This window comes from Lissotriton vulgaris, chromosome 2_1, assembly GCF_964263255.1.
Source record: "Lissotriton vulgaris chromosome 2_1, aLisVul1.2, whole genome shotgun sequence".
Classification (NCBI taxonomy): Eukaryota; Metazoa; Chordata; class Amphibia; order Caudata; family Salamandridae; genus Lissotriton; species Lissotriton vulgaris.
In genome coordinates, this window is record NC_141687.1 from 1,724,690,861 (window position 1) to 1,724,709,316 (window position 18,456).

The window sequence follows — 18,456 nt, forward strand, 5'->3', positions numbered from 1 at the left end:
CAGTACGTTTTAGCTTGGAGGCTGATGAGTGAACGGCTATTACATCTGAGGATCTTTATCACTGCTTAGAGAGACAGCACAATAGACATGATTGAGGTTGAACCTGAAGACTGAGCTACCCCCCTCAGCCATAGAAGTGAGATACAGACCCTTGATTGGGCACGGAAATAGAAAACCACACTGCCAGCTCTCATGCACTTTCTCTTTTGGGCACCAATGGAGTACTATGTTTCATGCACTGAAAATTTAAATCCTCCATTAATATTTATTCAAGGATTCTGATTGTTCATTAGATAGATATAGATGAGTCAAACATGCATTCTGGCAAATAGCTGAAGTCCAACAGCATACACCACACTATTGCATATGTTAACAGGTGCAATAAATGAACATTTTGATCAACTTTTACAAGTAGAGATCATTTAGAAAGGTTGTAAAGAGATGAAGTAGTTTACTGATAAAGCCACACACTCATTGGCCGTCACTGCAAATTCAGATTGTTTTTTTACCTGTCTTCCACCTAATTGAGCCTGTTTCTTTTGAAGGGCAATGAAATGATCCTGCATGAGGAACACATCGATGTGGTGCAAAGGGACAGCACGGTGGATATACCTTACAATGTCCGCTCTACAGGCATCTACATGGTGATCGAGTCAAAGCATGGAATGGCCCTCATGTGGGACAAGAAGACCAGCATGTTCCTCAAGCTCAGTTCAAAATTTAAGGTGCGGATTTAATCATAAGGACAATACATGTGTTCAGAAGACCCAATAATCCCTTGAGTAACTTAATACCACCAAGGGTTAAGGTTCAATGGTGTTTCCAACTTCCCATCCCCACGAAAAACAACAGTCCCTGTGATTTTATGTTGATTTGGCCAAAGGCATTGGCATGCGTATGGCACAAAACTCCCTGCAAGTCTTTTTTTCATTAATTTGTTAAGGCTTGTGATGAAAGACTATTGACCCACACTTGTTTGGCTCGTTACACAGGGCACGGTTTGTGGTCTCTGTGGCAACTTTGATTCGAATGGTATCAATGACTTCACTACCAGAAGCCAGTCTGTGGTTGGCGATGTACTTGAATTCGGGAACAGCTGGAAAGCCAATCCCACCTGCCCAGATGCCTTGGAAGGCAAGGACGCTTGTACTGCCAACCCGTACAGGAAAGCTTGGTCCCAGAAACAGTGCAGCATCATCAAAAGCGACGCGTTCTCAACATGTCACTCACAGGTAACGTTGTCCGGTTCTTGCGCGACAATTCTGCTTAGCGTATCAAGTCACAACCCCCTTTATGTATAATAAAAACTTTACCATTGAAACCATCCACCAAGCTGAAGGATTTCTAGTGATCTGATAACACACATCGACTCCCCTACCAGGTTGGTGTGTTTGCAACCACACTATTATCACTATCTGCGAAACCCTAGCACCACTCTTCTTAGAAGCTTTTTACTTACTCAGAAAGTTTAGATTGGATGAACGCATTGTATCCTCCCATTCCCAGTTCTTGTGTTTCTTTCTACTCACAGGTTGACCCAAGCAAATACTATGATGCCTGTGTGACTGATTCCTGTGCTTGCGACACAGGCGGGGATTGTGAGTGCTTCTGTACAGCCGTTGCAGCTTACGCCCAGGCCTGCAGTGAGGTTGGAGTTTGCATCCACTGGAGAACCCCAAATATATGCCGTACGTATACGTAGACAGAACATGCAATTGAAAAACTTCAGAGCTAGAGAAGTTGCTGCATAAGTCATTGAGAGAGAGAGAGAGAGAGAGAGATAATGTTGCTTACATCGAGGGAAATGTTAAGATGTATTGGAGAAAAAGGTGTTACTTTCAATGGCACTTTCCCAGAAAAAAAAAACATTTTTTTTAGTTTTCATGTACATGTGTGTCAATTGAGACTAGACATTGAACAAGATCTCTACAGTTCACATGAATTTTACGTTTCGATTGTACAATAATGAAATAGGACCACCAACTCCTAATTTCCCAGGGTTTACTGATGTCATGGCATTGGATACTCTGTATGTCTGTCTGTCTTTCTATCTGTCAACTGTGTTGGTCTAGTTATCAATCTGTCTACCACACAGGATACATACCAGGTAATGTTATATTATGTTCCTAAAATTCCATTTACGCCTTCTCTTTAAATACTGTACCAAAGGGACACACTGCTTGATGCATATTCACAAAGGGCAATAATGTCTAAGCGGAGTTGGTGAAAACCTGCCTATAGGGCACTCTGTGTGCCTTACAGAGGTGTTTGGATGTCATACATACCAGTATGTAATACAAACTCCTCAGGGATGGGGGAAGGTGCTCTCAGTCTTCCCTGGTGCTGTGTTTTGGAGGGGTCATTTCCTTACTGTCTGCTCTTTTTTCAACATAGTAATTTGATGGTCATTAGGAATTTTGACAGTATGAAATGTATGTAAAAATGCCATCACGAGGGAACCACTTCGAAGAAAAGTAGTAACAGTGCATTTTAGTTTTAGACAACTAACGAAATAAGAATGAAAGATGTACATTGTTCAAGTAACAGTTAAGAATGAATATGTTATATAGGTAAAAGCATCTGAGAGTTTAAAAAGTTAAGAGCTACAATGAAAGACAGGGCTTGAGTTAATGTGGGTGGGGGCGTAGAGCAGTGGTTAGGTTAAGGGACAGATTAGGTTTAATATAAAGATTAGGATAATAATTAAATTAGGATTTGGAATAGATTATGGTTTAGGGTGAGTTTGAGGCAAGGTGTATGGAACCCAGATTTTTTAAAACAAATTGTTGTAAAACGTATTTAATACTGTCCATTTAATGATAATGGAAAGTTTTACTTCTTGAAAATTCAAAGTAGGAGGTTTTTATCAAAGTATTGAGGGCCTCATTTATGAGAAATGACACATCGCTGCGTGAAAGCAGCAATGCGTCAATTCTCAGTGCGCACTCCTTGCGTTATCTTTGATGCTTCATATTTATAATATGACGCATCATGTCGTAAGGAGTTACAGATACGTCAGTATTTCTGACGTATCTGTAGGCGCAAAAGTGACGCTTTGCTGGAGTGTGTTACAAAAGTGACGCAACTCCAGCAATGTGTACTTTCACATGAGTCCCATGTTGTTAGTGCCTGCGTCAGTCTTACGCCTGCCAGGAAGCAGGCGTAAGATTTTGACACATTAGCGGCCAAGAAATGTCGCAGTGAAATCTTATTGATTTCACTGCGTCTCTTCCATGACCCTTTCTTGTGTCAAAACGCCCCCCCCCCCCCTGCATACATTATACCTGGCGCAGGTATAATGTGGCGCAGGGGTTTACAAAGTGACGCATCTACCTAGATGCGTCACTTTGTAAATATGGCGCCACAAGGTGCATTTTTTACGCCACTGGCGCGTCACAAAAAGTTACGCACCGGCGGCGTTAAAGTGAAGCACATCCTCATAAATGAGGCTCTATGTTTCTAAAAATATTCTCCATTCCAACGCGTAGCTGTCATAGTAGCGTGATCAAGCTAAGTGATAAGTAATATGACGATGAGCCTGCTCGAGACTCTGTCCTTCAGGGTGATGGAGGACTTTACGTTTGTGACCCTGATGGATTGCCGCCTGCCAAATTCAGAGCTAACCACTGGTCCACTGGTGATCCCTGCACCTTGACAGGAACCGCTGTCGTGGCAGTTGCTGTTATGGTACAAAAGGTTTGGTGGACAGCTGCTGTTGATTTTGACAGCAGTCTACAAAACTTTAACAAAAAAATACCCCAGTGTATGTTATTGAAAAACACAAAACTAATAACCTACATACCCGGCCTTTTTCTCTCGGTGTGCGGTTCATAATTAGCTTTTTTCTGGCCTTCCCTGCCCGATTTTACCTTGAAGGGAAGAAGAAAAAAAGGACATCACATCATACACCCTAAAAATGGTGGGGGGCCACCAGTTTGACAGACAGGGAACTATATCGCGAGCCCCCTGTTTGGAAAACTCTAACTCAACCCCTATGTTAATAGAATACTCAGATTATAAATTCATTTTGATTATTTTTGGTGAAGTCTCTAAAGTTTGCTTCCAGGCAAACGCCAGCTAGGCACTTCTGGAGATCCCCAGCCAAGGATCTAAGTCTTAGTACAGACTCGTGTTAACCAGGTAGCTTAACACTCAGTAACCGGACATGAATTGGGTCACATTTGCATATATCAATGGAGAATGTACATAGGAAGATGTTCAGATGGAATCTGCTAATGCAAGGAGATACTTTAAAACTGAATCAGGCGAACTATGGATGCCTCCCTTGCTAAAACATTCACCCTGCTCCCTCGTGTACATTCTGCCTTTCAGGCCTGTGCTAGTCAGTGCCCTCGTAGCGGCATCAAGTTGCATGTATTCAGCCATATACAGCTTAAAACACATTGTTGAAATAGCAAAAAACATAAAAGACAAGAGGTGCTCCATTGTCTTTCTCTCTGCAGCTCTGTTCTGCGACTTCTACAACCCAGATGGGGACTGTGAGTGGCACTACAAACCGTGCGGCGCCCCATGCATGAAGACCTGCGTCAACCCTGGTGGGAAATGCCTTTATGAGTTGCCCGGCTTGGAAGGTATGGGAGAAAGAAACTAGACTTTGTGCATATTCTGATCTGTTTTCAGCAGTTATGATCATTTGAAACTGTCCATACAGGACAGTAGAGATGTAGTCAGGATGCAAAGGAGTGAAGTTTGTAAGTTGTCTTCCCAAACTAGGCTTTTGCTGGGGTTCAGAGCTAACAGCCCTGCGATGGTCGGACGTCAGAACACAGACTAGGGTGTGTGAAGGCCCAACATTTTTACAGGGGAAATCTGTGGGCAGCTAGAGCTTTTTTCCTTAGATATGTCTGCCACAATATTCGTTCTCTCCACCCATTCTAAAGTCTAAATACTGTGGGTCATGGGGGAAAGGTATTTGGAGTTCCACCATGATAGCTGCAGCCGGTTAAAATGGCACATTCCTGGCCGTTCTCAGCTCTCCTTTGAGGTACCAAAGTGTTTTAAAATCTCTCATTCGTCCAGATGCCAGCTCAACTCTGATTTATACTGCCAGGGATGCTTATAAGCAAGGAGCAAAAAAGATGGCTAAAATATCAATTCTTTCAATAGCAACCTTTCAAATATGAGACAACATTGCAGAATCAAGGCCATCCTTCCTACTAGCTCGACTCAGTGGTTTTCAAAAAGATTGGACAGGAAAGCTATCTTTTTTCCTTCTCATCGTTCCCTTGTCTTTTCTTTCTTTTCATCTGTTGCCTTCTGAAAATCTTTAGGTTGCTACCCCAGCTGCCCAGAGGACCGACCCTACTTCGATGAGCAGAACATGGCCTGCACTGCTAACTGTGGTTGCTATGACAATCATGGCAACCTCTACAGACCTGGGACCAAGATCCCCAGTGTGGAGAACTGCATGTCATGGTAAGGGAGGATGAGTGACAGGGAAATTAATTGCATGTGATCTCTTTGATAAGTGGTTGATGGCTTCTTTTAATTCCTCGCCGGTAATCATCATCATTTTTGGATGTCCTGCCTAGTAATAGCCCTCTTTGAGTCTCTGGGACCTATGTTTGAGTTCTGAGATGGAGTTAAAATAATACCTCTGCATGTTTTCTTGCTTGATTCCTGTTTGTATAAGTTTGCGTGTGTGGGCTGCTGGCAACAATATTGCATGTTTTGCTCGAAAAGTAACAGAGCATGAACATTTGTGATGCTTGTAACTCATATTTACCTTCTCTCTAACTAGCACATGCATTGGCGATGACATGAAATGCAACTACGACCTTACAGGTAAGATGTCAAGGGTCGCATACGCAGTATAGTTTTTTTTGCGACAGCACTGGACTTCCTAGAAGCGTGAATATTCCCTGACTACATGCTTGTTTTTTCAGCCTGTTTTTGTTCTTACGATGGTAAGAAGTACAAGTATGGTGACGAAATCTACAGAACAGGAGATAACCTGGGCGACTGCTTTGTAGCAACCTGTGCAGCCAATGGCACAATCAACCGCCATATTACAGAATGCTCCACCAGAGCACCCACCACAGCCTTCACCTTCACCACTGGCACGCCCACTTCCTCGCACACCAGCGGTAGGTTGTTTGTGTTCTCTCTGATAATCTTGCTCCTGTGGTCAGGGTATTTAGATTTCATTTAGTCATTGGTGGGATCACTGGGTAGGACCAGTAATAGAGCTGGGTGGCCCTATGGCGGTGTTGATCAGGGCAGTGGTTTGGCACAGAGACTTATTTCTGAGTAATTTTGCGCTTTGGCACCAGCAAACCTCAATATGTCATTCTCTTGCTTACTTCAGCATTGCAGGCGCTGTTTGGTTTCAAGATTCCCCTTTTCTTATCAGGCGGCAGTCATTCAGTAGCAAAAGCAGTGTGACTTCCTATGAGCAGGCACCATCAGTACCAGAATCATAGTGCCTCCTGGTGCTACCTGACTCAATATTTGTGGGTCACTGCAGAGACACCAACTATTAAATTCGGGAGGGAGGCGGATAGCTTTTTATTCCATAGAAATAGAGGAAAATCGCGAAAAGTTGACACAATGTAGTTACTTTGGTACTGTAGCTTCTGTTGAATCTGGCAGCAAGTGGGATAAACAACCTTACAATGTATTCCAACTTGAACTTTTCATTAAGATGTTATATTATCAGTAATTTATGCCAATTGACTTAATAATACTAAGGGTTGGATTCAACTAGTTTTCTCAATTACTTGTACAGTACCATGTGAAGTACTGGCATAAAGGAGAACATGTGATTTTTTTCCCAATGAGTAAAATAGTAGGTAATATTGTTTGTCCTTTTCTCTGTCCATCACAGCACCACCCACTCCTACCGTCTGTGTCCATGAGGTGTGCAGCTGGACAGAATGGCTTGATCATAGTTACCCAGGGTCAGGACCTGAGGATGGAGACTATGAGACATTAGAGTTAATGGAAGAAAAGGGGGAGAAGGTTTGTAAAACGCCAAAAGAAGTCCGCTGTCGAGCTGCAGATTTTCCAGAGTCCTCTTTGGAAGAAGTCGGCCAGGTAGTGGAATGCACCCCTCAAACCGGACTTAGATGCAATAACATAGATCAGAAGCCAGTACCCAAGTGCTACAATTTCGAGACCAGCTTTTTATGTTGTTCCTATGTGCCTTGTGGTTCTACGCCTTCATCAACCACTACTTCTGCCACAGAACCAAGCACAACCACAGGAACTACAGGGACCCCATCAACACCTACAGGCACAGAAACAACTACAAGCGCTGGCACTACAGGGACACTACCAACAACAGAAAAACAACCAACAACAACCACTGGTGTGACAGGGAGACCATCAACACCTGGCACTGAACCAACTACAACCACTGGTACGACAGGGTCACCATCAACACCTGGCACTGAACCAACTACGACCACTGGTATGACAGGAACATCATCAACACCTGGCACAGAACCAACCACGACCACCGGCACTACAGAGACACCATCATCACCTAGCACAGAACACACTACAATAGCTGGTACTACGGGAACACCATCAACACCTGGCACAGAACAAACCACACCCACTGGTACCACAGGAACACCATCGACACCAGGAACTGAACCAACTACAACTATTGGTACCACAGGGTCTCCAACACCAGGCACAGAACCCACTACAACAGGGACACCATTGATCCCGGGCACAGAGTCAACCACGACCACTGGCACTACAGAGACACCATCAACACCTGGCACAGAACACACTACAACCACTGGTAAAACAGAGACATCAACAACATCTGTCACAGAACCAAACACAAGCACTGGTACCACTGGGTCACCATCAACTCCTGGCACTGAACCCACAACAACCACTGGTACTACAGGAACCCCATCAACACCAGGGACTGAGTCAACCACGACCATTGGTACTACAGGGGCTCCATCAACTTCAGGCACAGAACCAACTGCAAGCACTGGTACAACAGGAACACCATCTACACCTGGCACAGAACCAACCACAACCACTGGTACCACAGAAACACCATCGACACCAGGGACTGAATCTACCACAAGCACTGGTACAACAGGAACACAATCAACACCTGGTACAGAGACAACCACTGGCACTACTGAGACACCATCAACACCTGGCACAGAACCAACCACAACCACTGGTACCACAGGAACGCCATCGACAACAGGCACTGAAGCAACCACAAGCACTGGTACAACAGGAACACAATCAACACCTGGTACAGAGACAACCACTGGCACTACAGAGACACCCTCAACACCTGGCACAGAACCATCAACAAGCACTGGTACCACAGGAACGCCGTCGACAACAGGCACTGAAGCAACCACAAGCACTGGTACAACAGGAACACAATCAACACCTGGTACAGAGACAACCACTGGCACTACAGAGACACCTTCAACACCTGGCACAGAACCAACCACAACCACTGGTACCACAGGAACGCCATCGACAGCAGGCACTGAAGCAACCACAAGCCCTGGTACAACAGGAACACAATCAACACCTGGTACAGAGACAACCACTGGCACTACAGAGACACCATCAACACCTGGCACAGAACCAACCACAACCACTGGTACCACAGGAAGGCCATCGACAACAGGCACTGAAGCAACCACTAGCACTGGTACAACAGGAACACAATCAACACCTGGTACAGAGACAACCACTGGCACTACAGAGACACCTTCAACACCTGTGACAGAACCAACCACTGGTACCACAGGAACGCCATCGACAACAGGCACTGAAGCAACCACAAGCACTGGTACAACAGGAACACAATCAACGCCTGGTACAGAGACAACCACTGGCACTACAGAGACACCATCAACACCTGGCACAGAACCAACCACTGGTACCACAGGAACGCCATCGACACCAGGCACTGAAGGAACCACAAGCACTGGTACAACAGTAACACAATCAACACCTGGTACAGAGACAACCACTGGCACTACAGAGACACCATCAACACCTGTGACAGAACCAACCACTGGTACCACAGGAACGCCATCGACACCAGGCACTGAAGCAACCACAAGCACTGGTACAACAGGAACACAATCAACACCTGGTACAGAGACAACCACTGGCACTACAGAGACACCATCAACACCTGGCACAGAACCAACCACAACCACTGGTACCACAGGAACGCCATCCACCCCAGGCACTGAAGCAACCACAAGCACTGGTACAACGGGAACACAATCAACACCTGGTACGGAGACAACCACTGGCACTACAGAGACACCATCAACACCTGGAACAGAACCAACCACAACCACTGGTACCACAGGAACACCATCCACCCCAGGCACTGAAGCAACCACAAGCACTGGTACAACGGGAACACAATCAACACCTGGTACAGAGACAACCACTGGCACTACAGAGACACCATCAACACCTGGAACAGAACCAACCACAACCACTGGTACCACAGGAACGCCATCGACAACAGGCACTGAAGCAACCACAAGCACTGGTACAACAGGAACACAATCAACACCTGGTACAGAGACAACCACTGGCACTACAGAGACACCATCAACACCTGTGACAGAACCAACTACTGGTACCACAGGAACGTCATCGACACCAGGCACTGAAGCAACCACAAGCACTGGTACAACAGGAACACAATCAACACCTGGTACAGAAACAACCACTGGCACTACAGAAACACCATCAACACCTGGCACAGAACCAACCACAACCACTGGTACCACAGGAACGCCATCCACCCCAGGCACTGAAGCAACCACAAGCACTGGTACAACGGGAACACAATCAACACCTGGTACAGAGACAACCACTGGCACTACAGAGACACCATCAACACCTGGAACAGAACCAACCACATCCACTGGTACCACAGGAACGCCATCGACACCAGGCACTGAAGCAACCACTAGCACTGGTACAACGGGAACACCATCAACACCAGGTACAGAAACAACCACGACCACTGGCACTACAGGGACACCATCGACACCAGGCACAGAACCAACTACAACTACAACCACTGGCACTCCAGGGACACCATCAACATCTGGCACAAAACCAACCACACCCACTGGCACTACTGGAACACAATCAACACCTGGTACAGAGACAACCACTAGCACTACAGAGAGACCATCAACACCTGGCACAGAACCAACCACGACCACTGCCACTACAAAGACTCCATCAACACCTGGAACGGAAACATCTACGACCACTGGTAGTACAGGAACAGAATCTACACCTAGTACAGAACCACCCACAACCTCTGGTACTTCGGGGACACCATTAACACCTACTACAAAGCCAACCACGACCACTGGTAGCACAGTGTCCTCATCAACACCTGGTACAGAAACCAGCACAACCATGGGTACCACGTCAACAACTACTTCTGTTACAACTACCTGCCACTGCAAAGTTGGGGAGAATCTGATTCCTCCTGGTGAGTGAAGATTTTTTCATGTTAATGAGATAACAAAAATAAAAAACACATGCTTAGCAATTGTATTATAAGGCAGCAATTCCTATATTATTTGTGCATTTAATCAATATTAGGTTTTTGGTTTCAAGCAGAGTCACTGCATTAAATTGCACTAACAATGATGAATACTGATTGCTACTGTAGACTTTCATCGTCCAATTATAGTGGGATATGCCCTTCAAACAAAAAAGTCTGTGGAGTTTTGAGACAGAAATTTATTTAGCATTTTGAAAGAAATATCACTCTTGTGCCTGTCCTAAAAAGGATATCTTATCCTAAAATGTGGTTTAATGGAAGGATTTATCTGAACAAGAAGATGTAACATGCCTTATGGCCAATGGTGTTTAAAGACCCAAAGTTTTGCTCCAGTGATTTGCATGTATTTTTCACAAATTCTACAATTACTAAATGTAGATTACAAAGCTGTACGCAAGTGGGATTTAACATGAAAATAGTACCCAATAAACTTGTGAAAAAACAATTAAACGATTTTCAATTTCCATTCCAGTTTGAAATTTGGGAAGTAAAAAGGGTTTTACTGTAAACTCGTGAGCAAATGGCTCCACCATTTTCAGTGTCAACCAGCCCTTCCAAGGAAAAAGTGTATGTTTCCGCAGAATAACAATTCTATGGCGCAGATGTAGGAGTGGGACATTTTGTGCGCTAAGTATAGCTCAATGATCAGGATTTATGCTAGACTTTGCTAATGTAATAAAAACTTTGCACACCCCAACTTCTGACTCACAACCGAGGATTCAGCACTCTTCTCTGCATGTAGTGCCTTATTTACATTGGGGGGCTATCCTCTAATTTCTGAAAGAAGTGATAAATACGCTATATGGAGAGAATCATCATTTTTTATTTTGCCCACCATACAAATCATTAGGTGGTACAAAATTCTATTGTGGAAGCTTCTCTGAGTTTAGAACTTCCTCTGGAATTGATCAGATTTCCCGTTACCACCTAATTCTAAAATAGCCTCTCATTTTGAAGGGTGATCTCCAAGGATTGTGAGCCATTGATCCAAAAGAAGTGAAGATAAGAATGGGATGGGAAAACATAACTTGCCACCAGAGTCTCTCCACTGCTGGCCACCAACCATTCTCTTAAGATGCCAACTCAACAGATTTGAAAACTTTGCAGCCATCAGGAATAAAAGCAATCGGGGGCAAAGTCGTCTCAGCTTACAAAATATCAGCATGTTGAAGAGACTTCAGTTCCATAAGGGGTCAATTAGCCTTAGATATGTGATCTCTGGTAGACTCATAAGATTTGGGAGAAGGGTGTGTGTCAAAATGTGGCTATTGTTGAAGACTACCAGCTGTTCAGTCAAACTAGTTAAATGAGATTTTAGCAGCAGAGGCAACACCTACATGACATGCATTGGGGTTACAATGCTCTTACAGAACATAATGTTTTAAGGGCCTGATCTGTTTTGCTTAAAAGAGTGCCTGTCTCCAGTGGAGGGTCAATATAGTTCATGCTTTATATCACATGTCATTTCGTCAACTATATTGACTTACAAAATTGCAGTGAAAGTACAAGTAAGTATGTCAGGAGTTAAGAATAGTAAATATATATTTATGCTGCGTTACAGTGATTAGGTCAATGTAGTGAATGTAAAAATATAAAGGTCGATAATATTGGTCTTGATTAACATTAGAAGGTGAGTGAAAACTCCCATTGGTAAGGCAAAGACAGACATAAAAATCTAATGCAGGAGATTGTAAATGAGAGAATTTGTAAATTGCAGGGCCTTTCCTACCATTGGTAACACAGCTCTTACCATCAAAAGAAGAACTATTTTGCATGTTCATTTTCTATTGTTGTCACTTCATCACTCACTAGCATTTGTGCTTTTTGTATCCTTCAGGTGGTGTCATCTACAATACAACAGATAATGAAGGCTGCTTGTACTTTGCCATTTGCGGTGCAGACTGCACACCTGTGAAGTCCAAGGGTCCCTGCATAACCACTGGTACCCCTCCGCCACAAGTCACTTCGCCAATCACTACTGTGACACCAGCTACTCCAGAAGGTACAACTGAAACAACCACCCCAAACACAACTGAAAGGCCTCCCGTCACCACTACACCTTCAAGCTCAGGATCGCTGCCAACCACTCACAAACGTCCGGACTACAATATCACCGATGGCTGTGAAAGTGTAGAACCCTGGAGAGAGGTAAATTGATATACCAGGCAGTCAATTCCTAAGTGAGCTTTTTGGGTTAATCATTCGGTTAGATCTCCTTGTTTATTTACTCTCAAGGTAAAAAGAATAATACCCTACAAATTCTGGTTTCACAATTCTGAATGGATGGAGTTGTAAAGGGAAGATAGTATGAGCTTGCTGTCTGAAATGTGTGCCTTTATATGCTGGGACTCGTTGTTAAAAGTATTGATCAAACTTCAGTGTGGTGAAGACACTGCCATGCTCTACCCAGTAAGTAAAATAAAAAATGCTGATATCGCTTTCCGGACAATTGATATGATGTGATGGCAATAGTACTCAATCTTAGGTAAAAAAGAATGACGCATATTTGGGAGTCTCCACCTCAAAGACTTAAACCAATTTTTTGTTACAGATTGGTGAAACATGGGAAATTAACAAATGCACTAACGCAACCTGCGAACTTGGGGGGAACATCACCTTACAGCATGTTGAATGCCCAGCCGTCAAGGAGATTACATGTGACAGTGGATTAGCTCCCAAACAAGTCTATGACAAGAATGGCTGTTGCTTCCAGTACGAATGTGAAAGTAAGTGCTGCCAAAACCCAAGCAGAGGCAATGTGGGGCTTGTGCTCTCCCGTATTTTAAGCTTTGAGCACCTGAGGCTTTACAAATCCATTCTATTGACAATGAACAGCCAAAGAATCATGTAAAATCTAGATATAATAGTGAACCAATGCTTCTGTGAAGTTCAGAAGGTAGGGTCTTGTGCCTTCCGCTTTCCCTCTTGTTATGACTATGTTAAGTAGTGTCCTACAATGACACCCTTTGATGGGAAAATCTAAAGGATGCATGGGCTTTGGCAGAGATACGCCACCCACTACATGTCTGGTGGCGCTGAGACATCCACACCATTGGGAATAGATTGAGGAAACGAGTACACAAAATGTCAGGAAACTGCATTTTGTAGTAGATAGCTAGGAATTTAGAAAGTTCATCCAGCTACAAATGTTTGATGCACTGAGTGGTCAAACCACTGTTAGCTTACACAGAAAGCACTCCCTGCTTCTATGTCAAAGTGTCGGACTATGGCTGTGCTCTGCCACTGCTTTTGGGCTCTTTTAGAATTAAATAGATAAACTGTAGTAACTTCTCTTATGTTAGGACACATTTTCATTATAAAGTAAATCGTGATGATGGCAGTGGTCCCTTACTGCACGTGGGAGGAGTTGGGTTTTATCCCAAGAGAACAGTGCTTCCTAAAATCGAGTTTTGCATTGTCTCAGCCAACTGCCTCAGCAACTTCCCACTGGTGATGGTTATTTTGTTAAAGGATAGCCTCCTCGGTGAATAAACATAGACCCTACCCAGGCAGTGAGGAACAAATCCACTGATGCTTGGTATCCAGAATGCCCCAGCAGGAGCTATCTCACTCTTCCCTACATGCATCCTCCTGAGGTTCATTTCACCGAACCATCCCCCTCTAAAAAGAATTGGTTGAACGGACTGCTCACCCTTTCCGCTCCTTTGTTGCACCGTTTGTCAGAATTCCCAACCTTGTTTCCCTTGACTTTGTTTAGTCTATAAACTGTGGTTCTTGTTAGACAGTAGTTGGCTGTGAAAAACGTAGCTATAATTCTAAAGACCTTCATGTGGAATGGTGTTATTAACTCAAAGTAAAAGCCTGTCCTTTCTTTATTCAGGCTGCGTGGGACCTGACGGAAAACCTAGAATGGTGAGTTAGTACATTTACTACACTGGCCTTCATCTCATCCGAAATATATAGCATTCTCTGGTGGGCAGCGGCTTTTTAGTTTCAGTTCTTCCTTTGAAACAGTCATGGTGTGTGTCTGTGCGATGCTATGTCTGTCTTGGGGTGCCTGTGTCTGTATTTATCACTCTAATTACATGTCATGGTATGTATAACATTTTGTAACCAGTGTGCACAGAAGGCAGCTTTCACTGCAGATTATATCTGGACTCTCACCTTGTTGGACAATATCCAAGTTAGGTCAGCTGTCGAAATGTGACATATAGGGGAATCGCTGATTACGGTTTTATTCAGGGTTCTGTTAGGGGTTCACAGTGAAGTAATTTATAATGGTATACAATACCTTACCCTAGCATACACAAATAATGAACATATGCTGTTTAGTGCTGTACTAGGGACCTTTCTGCATAGCAGCGAGGTACAACCGCGTGTAAAGGATAGTCAATTTTACATTTCTCATGAGTGGGGTGGGGTGGGTTGGGGGTGACTTGTTTGGAGAAGTTCTGACTACTTGGACACCTTTAAAACATGCTTATTAGCCTGTAGGTAGTGTCTCAATTGTGTAATAGATGTACATTCTGAGTATCAAATACAAAATATTGAGACATCTTAATATAATGGACAAAATACCAAGAACAAAAATATTGAAAGATAAGTATGTATGGATTTTCTCTACCTACCTCCACATATATATACCGTCACGGTATATATAGCTCTGAGGTACTCAGAAGTGGGGCTAACAATAGTATATATATGCTTCCCTGTATTCACTTACCTTTTTGACAGTTTGATCATCCATTTTGTCTGTGATATCAGAGTGCCATGGTATTATTGTACTTGATATTCCAGAGTGTGACCGCGTAACATGTTGTTTTAACCCCCCGTCCTTTTACCCTGTGGTCCAGCCGGGAGAGTCATGGACAAGCAACTGCCAGAAATGCTCCTGCAACATCAATACCATTTCAGTCCAGTGTGAAGAAATCAAGTGTCAAGAGTCCACTCCACCGGCATGTGACAAGGAAGGGTTTGAGCTTGTTGAGGCCCCAGTTCCAGATAACCTCTGCTGCACCGAAATGACATGCAGTAAGTGATTCCTTTCCTGGCCCCTTAGTGAAGAGGAAGGCTGCTTATCAGCCTATGTGCACATTGATTTTACATTACCGCCAATTTCTCATTCCCAATTCAAGCTGACTTAACATTTCACTAAACTGTCCTACTCCTAACGCAAGTGGCAAAAATACTAAAGAGGGTGACTTACTTGGCAAAAGACCGACTTAAGTGACTTCAGAAAAGGGATTGGACGGCCTGTCGGCTAACAGCATTATAGTAGGTTTAAAACCCAAGGTACGTTGGCATGCCGCATCATGTCAAAGCAGTAAAATTTAGCCACAGTGCTTGACTGTGGAGCTAACCCACTGGTACTACCTGCACCTGGCAAAACTTTCCTTACCACTCTGCGATTATTTTAATAGCCATGACATCGGGTTCTACTGAAGCTATGAACCCATACTAACCCGTCCCAACTACAAGTGATGTGCCAAGCCAAAGCAACCCACTAATTGCTGTCTCTGCATAGAGTGTGCACTTTCCACTTGTGGCAACAGTTGATAGCCTTGTCTAGTACAGCCATGGCTAGGAATAAAATCTGCTCCCTTTGCCTATCGATAGAAATTTTATACCGGGAAGGCATATCTAGATTTGACAGAAGTCCAATAACCAATCACTGGTAGTGAAGATCACGTGTATACTAGATGATTAGCACATATATATTTCTATAAGTGTGTATAGTAATGGAGTCCATTATCATAAATATTGTTTAAGAATTTGTGGTTCTGCCTCAAAGCCATGGCTGTAATAGTTAACTCTATGCTAATCTCTTGACTCCAGACATCTTGCACCACTGCCCCTGCGGCAGGAAGGGCTGTTTCTGGCTACAATACAATGTCGTCAGTAATTAATCTAGGACTGTAATTAATGTGTGGTGAAAAAGTTTTCAATGCCCCTTTCCTTTGTGTTTACAGAATGCAACCCCATAATGTGCAATCCAGATGTGAAGAAATGCGAGATAGGTTTCACGCTCTCGTCCATCCTTTCAGCCGGTGACTGCTGCGCCAAGATGGAATGTGGTAGGTGTTCTGGGTTCTCACCATGTGGTACAGATTTTAGACTGTGCATAAAGATACAGGGGTAGCCTGAATGTTTCAGATATGGCTGGATCTAGCAGATTTAAATTCCCAAAGGGTTCACCTAAAGTCTAAAAGAGGAAACATTCGTAGGACAACTTCCACTGCACAGACTGTTGCCTGCCATTCATTGACGTATGACCTAAAGTTTCCGGTTGGTCTTGTGGCAACAGGATCCGTTTGATGTATGCATGGTGAAAGAGCTCCCAATTTTCTAAAACTGAAGAGTTTTGAGGGAGAAATCTAGCAAAATTTCTAGATATTATTGAGCAGGCATGTAGCTTCCTATAGGAAGAAACTGAAGAGCTTCCTTGATCAGGGAGATGCACGTGATCTGAACAGAACAAATTTGTTATGAAAGTCAAAGCACTTTAACACTGGGTGTTAGAATTAATTCATGGGAAGGGCGTGGCTGGTTCTACATTATTTTGCTGTGAAATGCCATCCCTGAGTCTTCTCCTCTTCAAGTAATGCCTGGATCAGTGCAAGAACCTCACAAAAGAGTGCTTTGAAATAGAGGAAGGGACACATGCCTTTCACTTACTTTCCCAAAGGCAGATGTCCTGGTGGCTTACTCGGGGTGTAATGTAACAGTGGCCTTGATACATGATAGTTTAGATACATAGGAATGTTATAAAAACTCATGATCGCTTTCAGTTTACTAAAAAAGAAAAAAAAAAGACCTAATGGTAGGAATGCTCTGTGTTACTTTGTTGCCCGCTTTGCCTTTTATCTTTACTTTGCTGGTCATTTCTGAATGTTTGTACAGGTGGTAGGGGGTATCTTGTCAGAGTAACACTCCACGAGGGTTCAGAACTCTGATGCAACTTTGAGACTGCAAAGAGAAAGACTCCCCTGTGTGACCAGTTTCTGTATGAACTTGTGTCAGACAGATTGCTTGAAATTCTCACGACTGCGGGCCAATGTATAGCATAGAAGAGCTCTCTGAAGAGAATGCACTGAAAAAGATTTAAGGTTGACGTTTCGTTGTTTCTGAGGAAGACTATAAGATATAACATCAGTTAAGATTACTTATATAGTTATACAGAAAGTGACCTACCGCCATCTTCTTTTTTCTCCCTCCAGTGCCAGAAAAAGTCTGTGTCTTCAATAATGTTACATACCAGGTAAACTATTGTTCTTACTTTTTTCCATCATGTGAGACTCTTGCCCCAGAGGGCTTACACCCAACTTACAAGAAAGCCACATATTCCCCATGCAGCACTCTTAGAGGTACTGCCAGATTGAATCGTTGTGATGGATTCAGCTGTACTTTTCGCCAGAATGTCAGTTTATCCTTTCATCCATCTTTATGTAAATGTTCCGGCCCTTTCTCTTTTGCTGGTCACTACCTCTTGCATAGAGTCCACAGTATACAACAAGGAACAGAGGGAATACCTTAGGCCCATCTGCTTTGAAGTAGACCCTTTGCTCAGGGCTTTAAGTGGGCCGGGTCTCACCGGGTCTGAGCACCGGCAGTTTTTTAAAGGGGGCCTTGAAACGGGTCTCTATCACACTCTGTTTTGTGCCCTGGCACAGGCGGTCCATTGTTTTCCGGACTGCAGTGACAGCTGGCAAATCGATGTGCGCTGCTCACACTGCTCACTTCTCACAAGTGGAGAAGTTACGGAATGACGTAGTGAGCGTTTTAGGGGAAGGGAAATCCTTGCTTCTTACATCTCCCATGTGTCTGCTTTTTAAAGCACAAGACTCCGAACGCTGTTGCGAGTGAGGGGGCCCTATTGAATAGTGCACACTGCAAATTACCACTTCTCTTTTTGAAACTGAGGA

The 18,456-nt window shown here is 43.8% G+C and overlaps 1 protein-coding gene across 1 annotated transcript in view; it reads left to right on the forward strand.

The window, feature by feature from the left end:
- The window catches only part of LOC147733191 (uncharacterized), a 63,096-nt gene that overhangs the window by 35,034 nt on the left and 9,606 nt on the right, over nt 1-18,456 (forward strand). Inside the window, exons 24-38 of the mRNA XM_086957732.1 lie at nt 546-725; nt 993-1,232; nt 1,532-1,688; nt 4,464-4,592; nt 5,292-5,436; nt 5,762-5,805; nt 5,907-6,107; nt 6,848-7,686; nt 7,891-10,498; nt 12,411-12,721; nt 13,125-13,299; nt 14,415-14,446; nt 15,388-15,565; nt 16,504-16,608; nt 17,752-17,792. Of these exons, the coding sequence (XP_086813858.1) occupies nt 546-725; nt 993-1,232; nt 1,532-1,688; nt 4,464-4,592; nt 5,292-5,436; nt 5,762-5,805; nt 5,907-6,107; nt 6,848-7,686; nt 7,891-10,498; nt 12,411-12,721; nt 13,125-13,299; nt 14,415-14,446; nt 15,388-15,565; nt 16,504-16,608; nt 17,752-17,792 (5,385 nt within the window). The remainder of the gene's footprint in view (nt 1-545; nt 726-992; nt 1,233-1,531; nt 1,689-4,463; nt 4,593-5,291; nt 5,437-5,761; nt 5,806-5,906; nt 6,108-6,847; nt 7,687-7,890; nt 10,499-12,410; nt 12,722-13,124; nt 13,300-14,414; nt 14,447-15,387; nt 15,566-16,503; nt 16,609-17,751; nt 17,793-18,456) is intronic.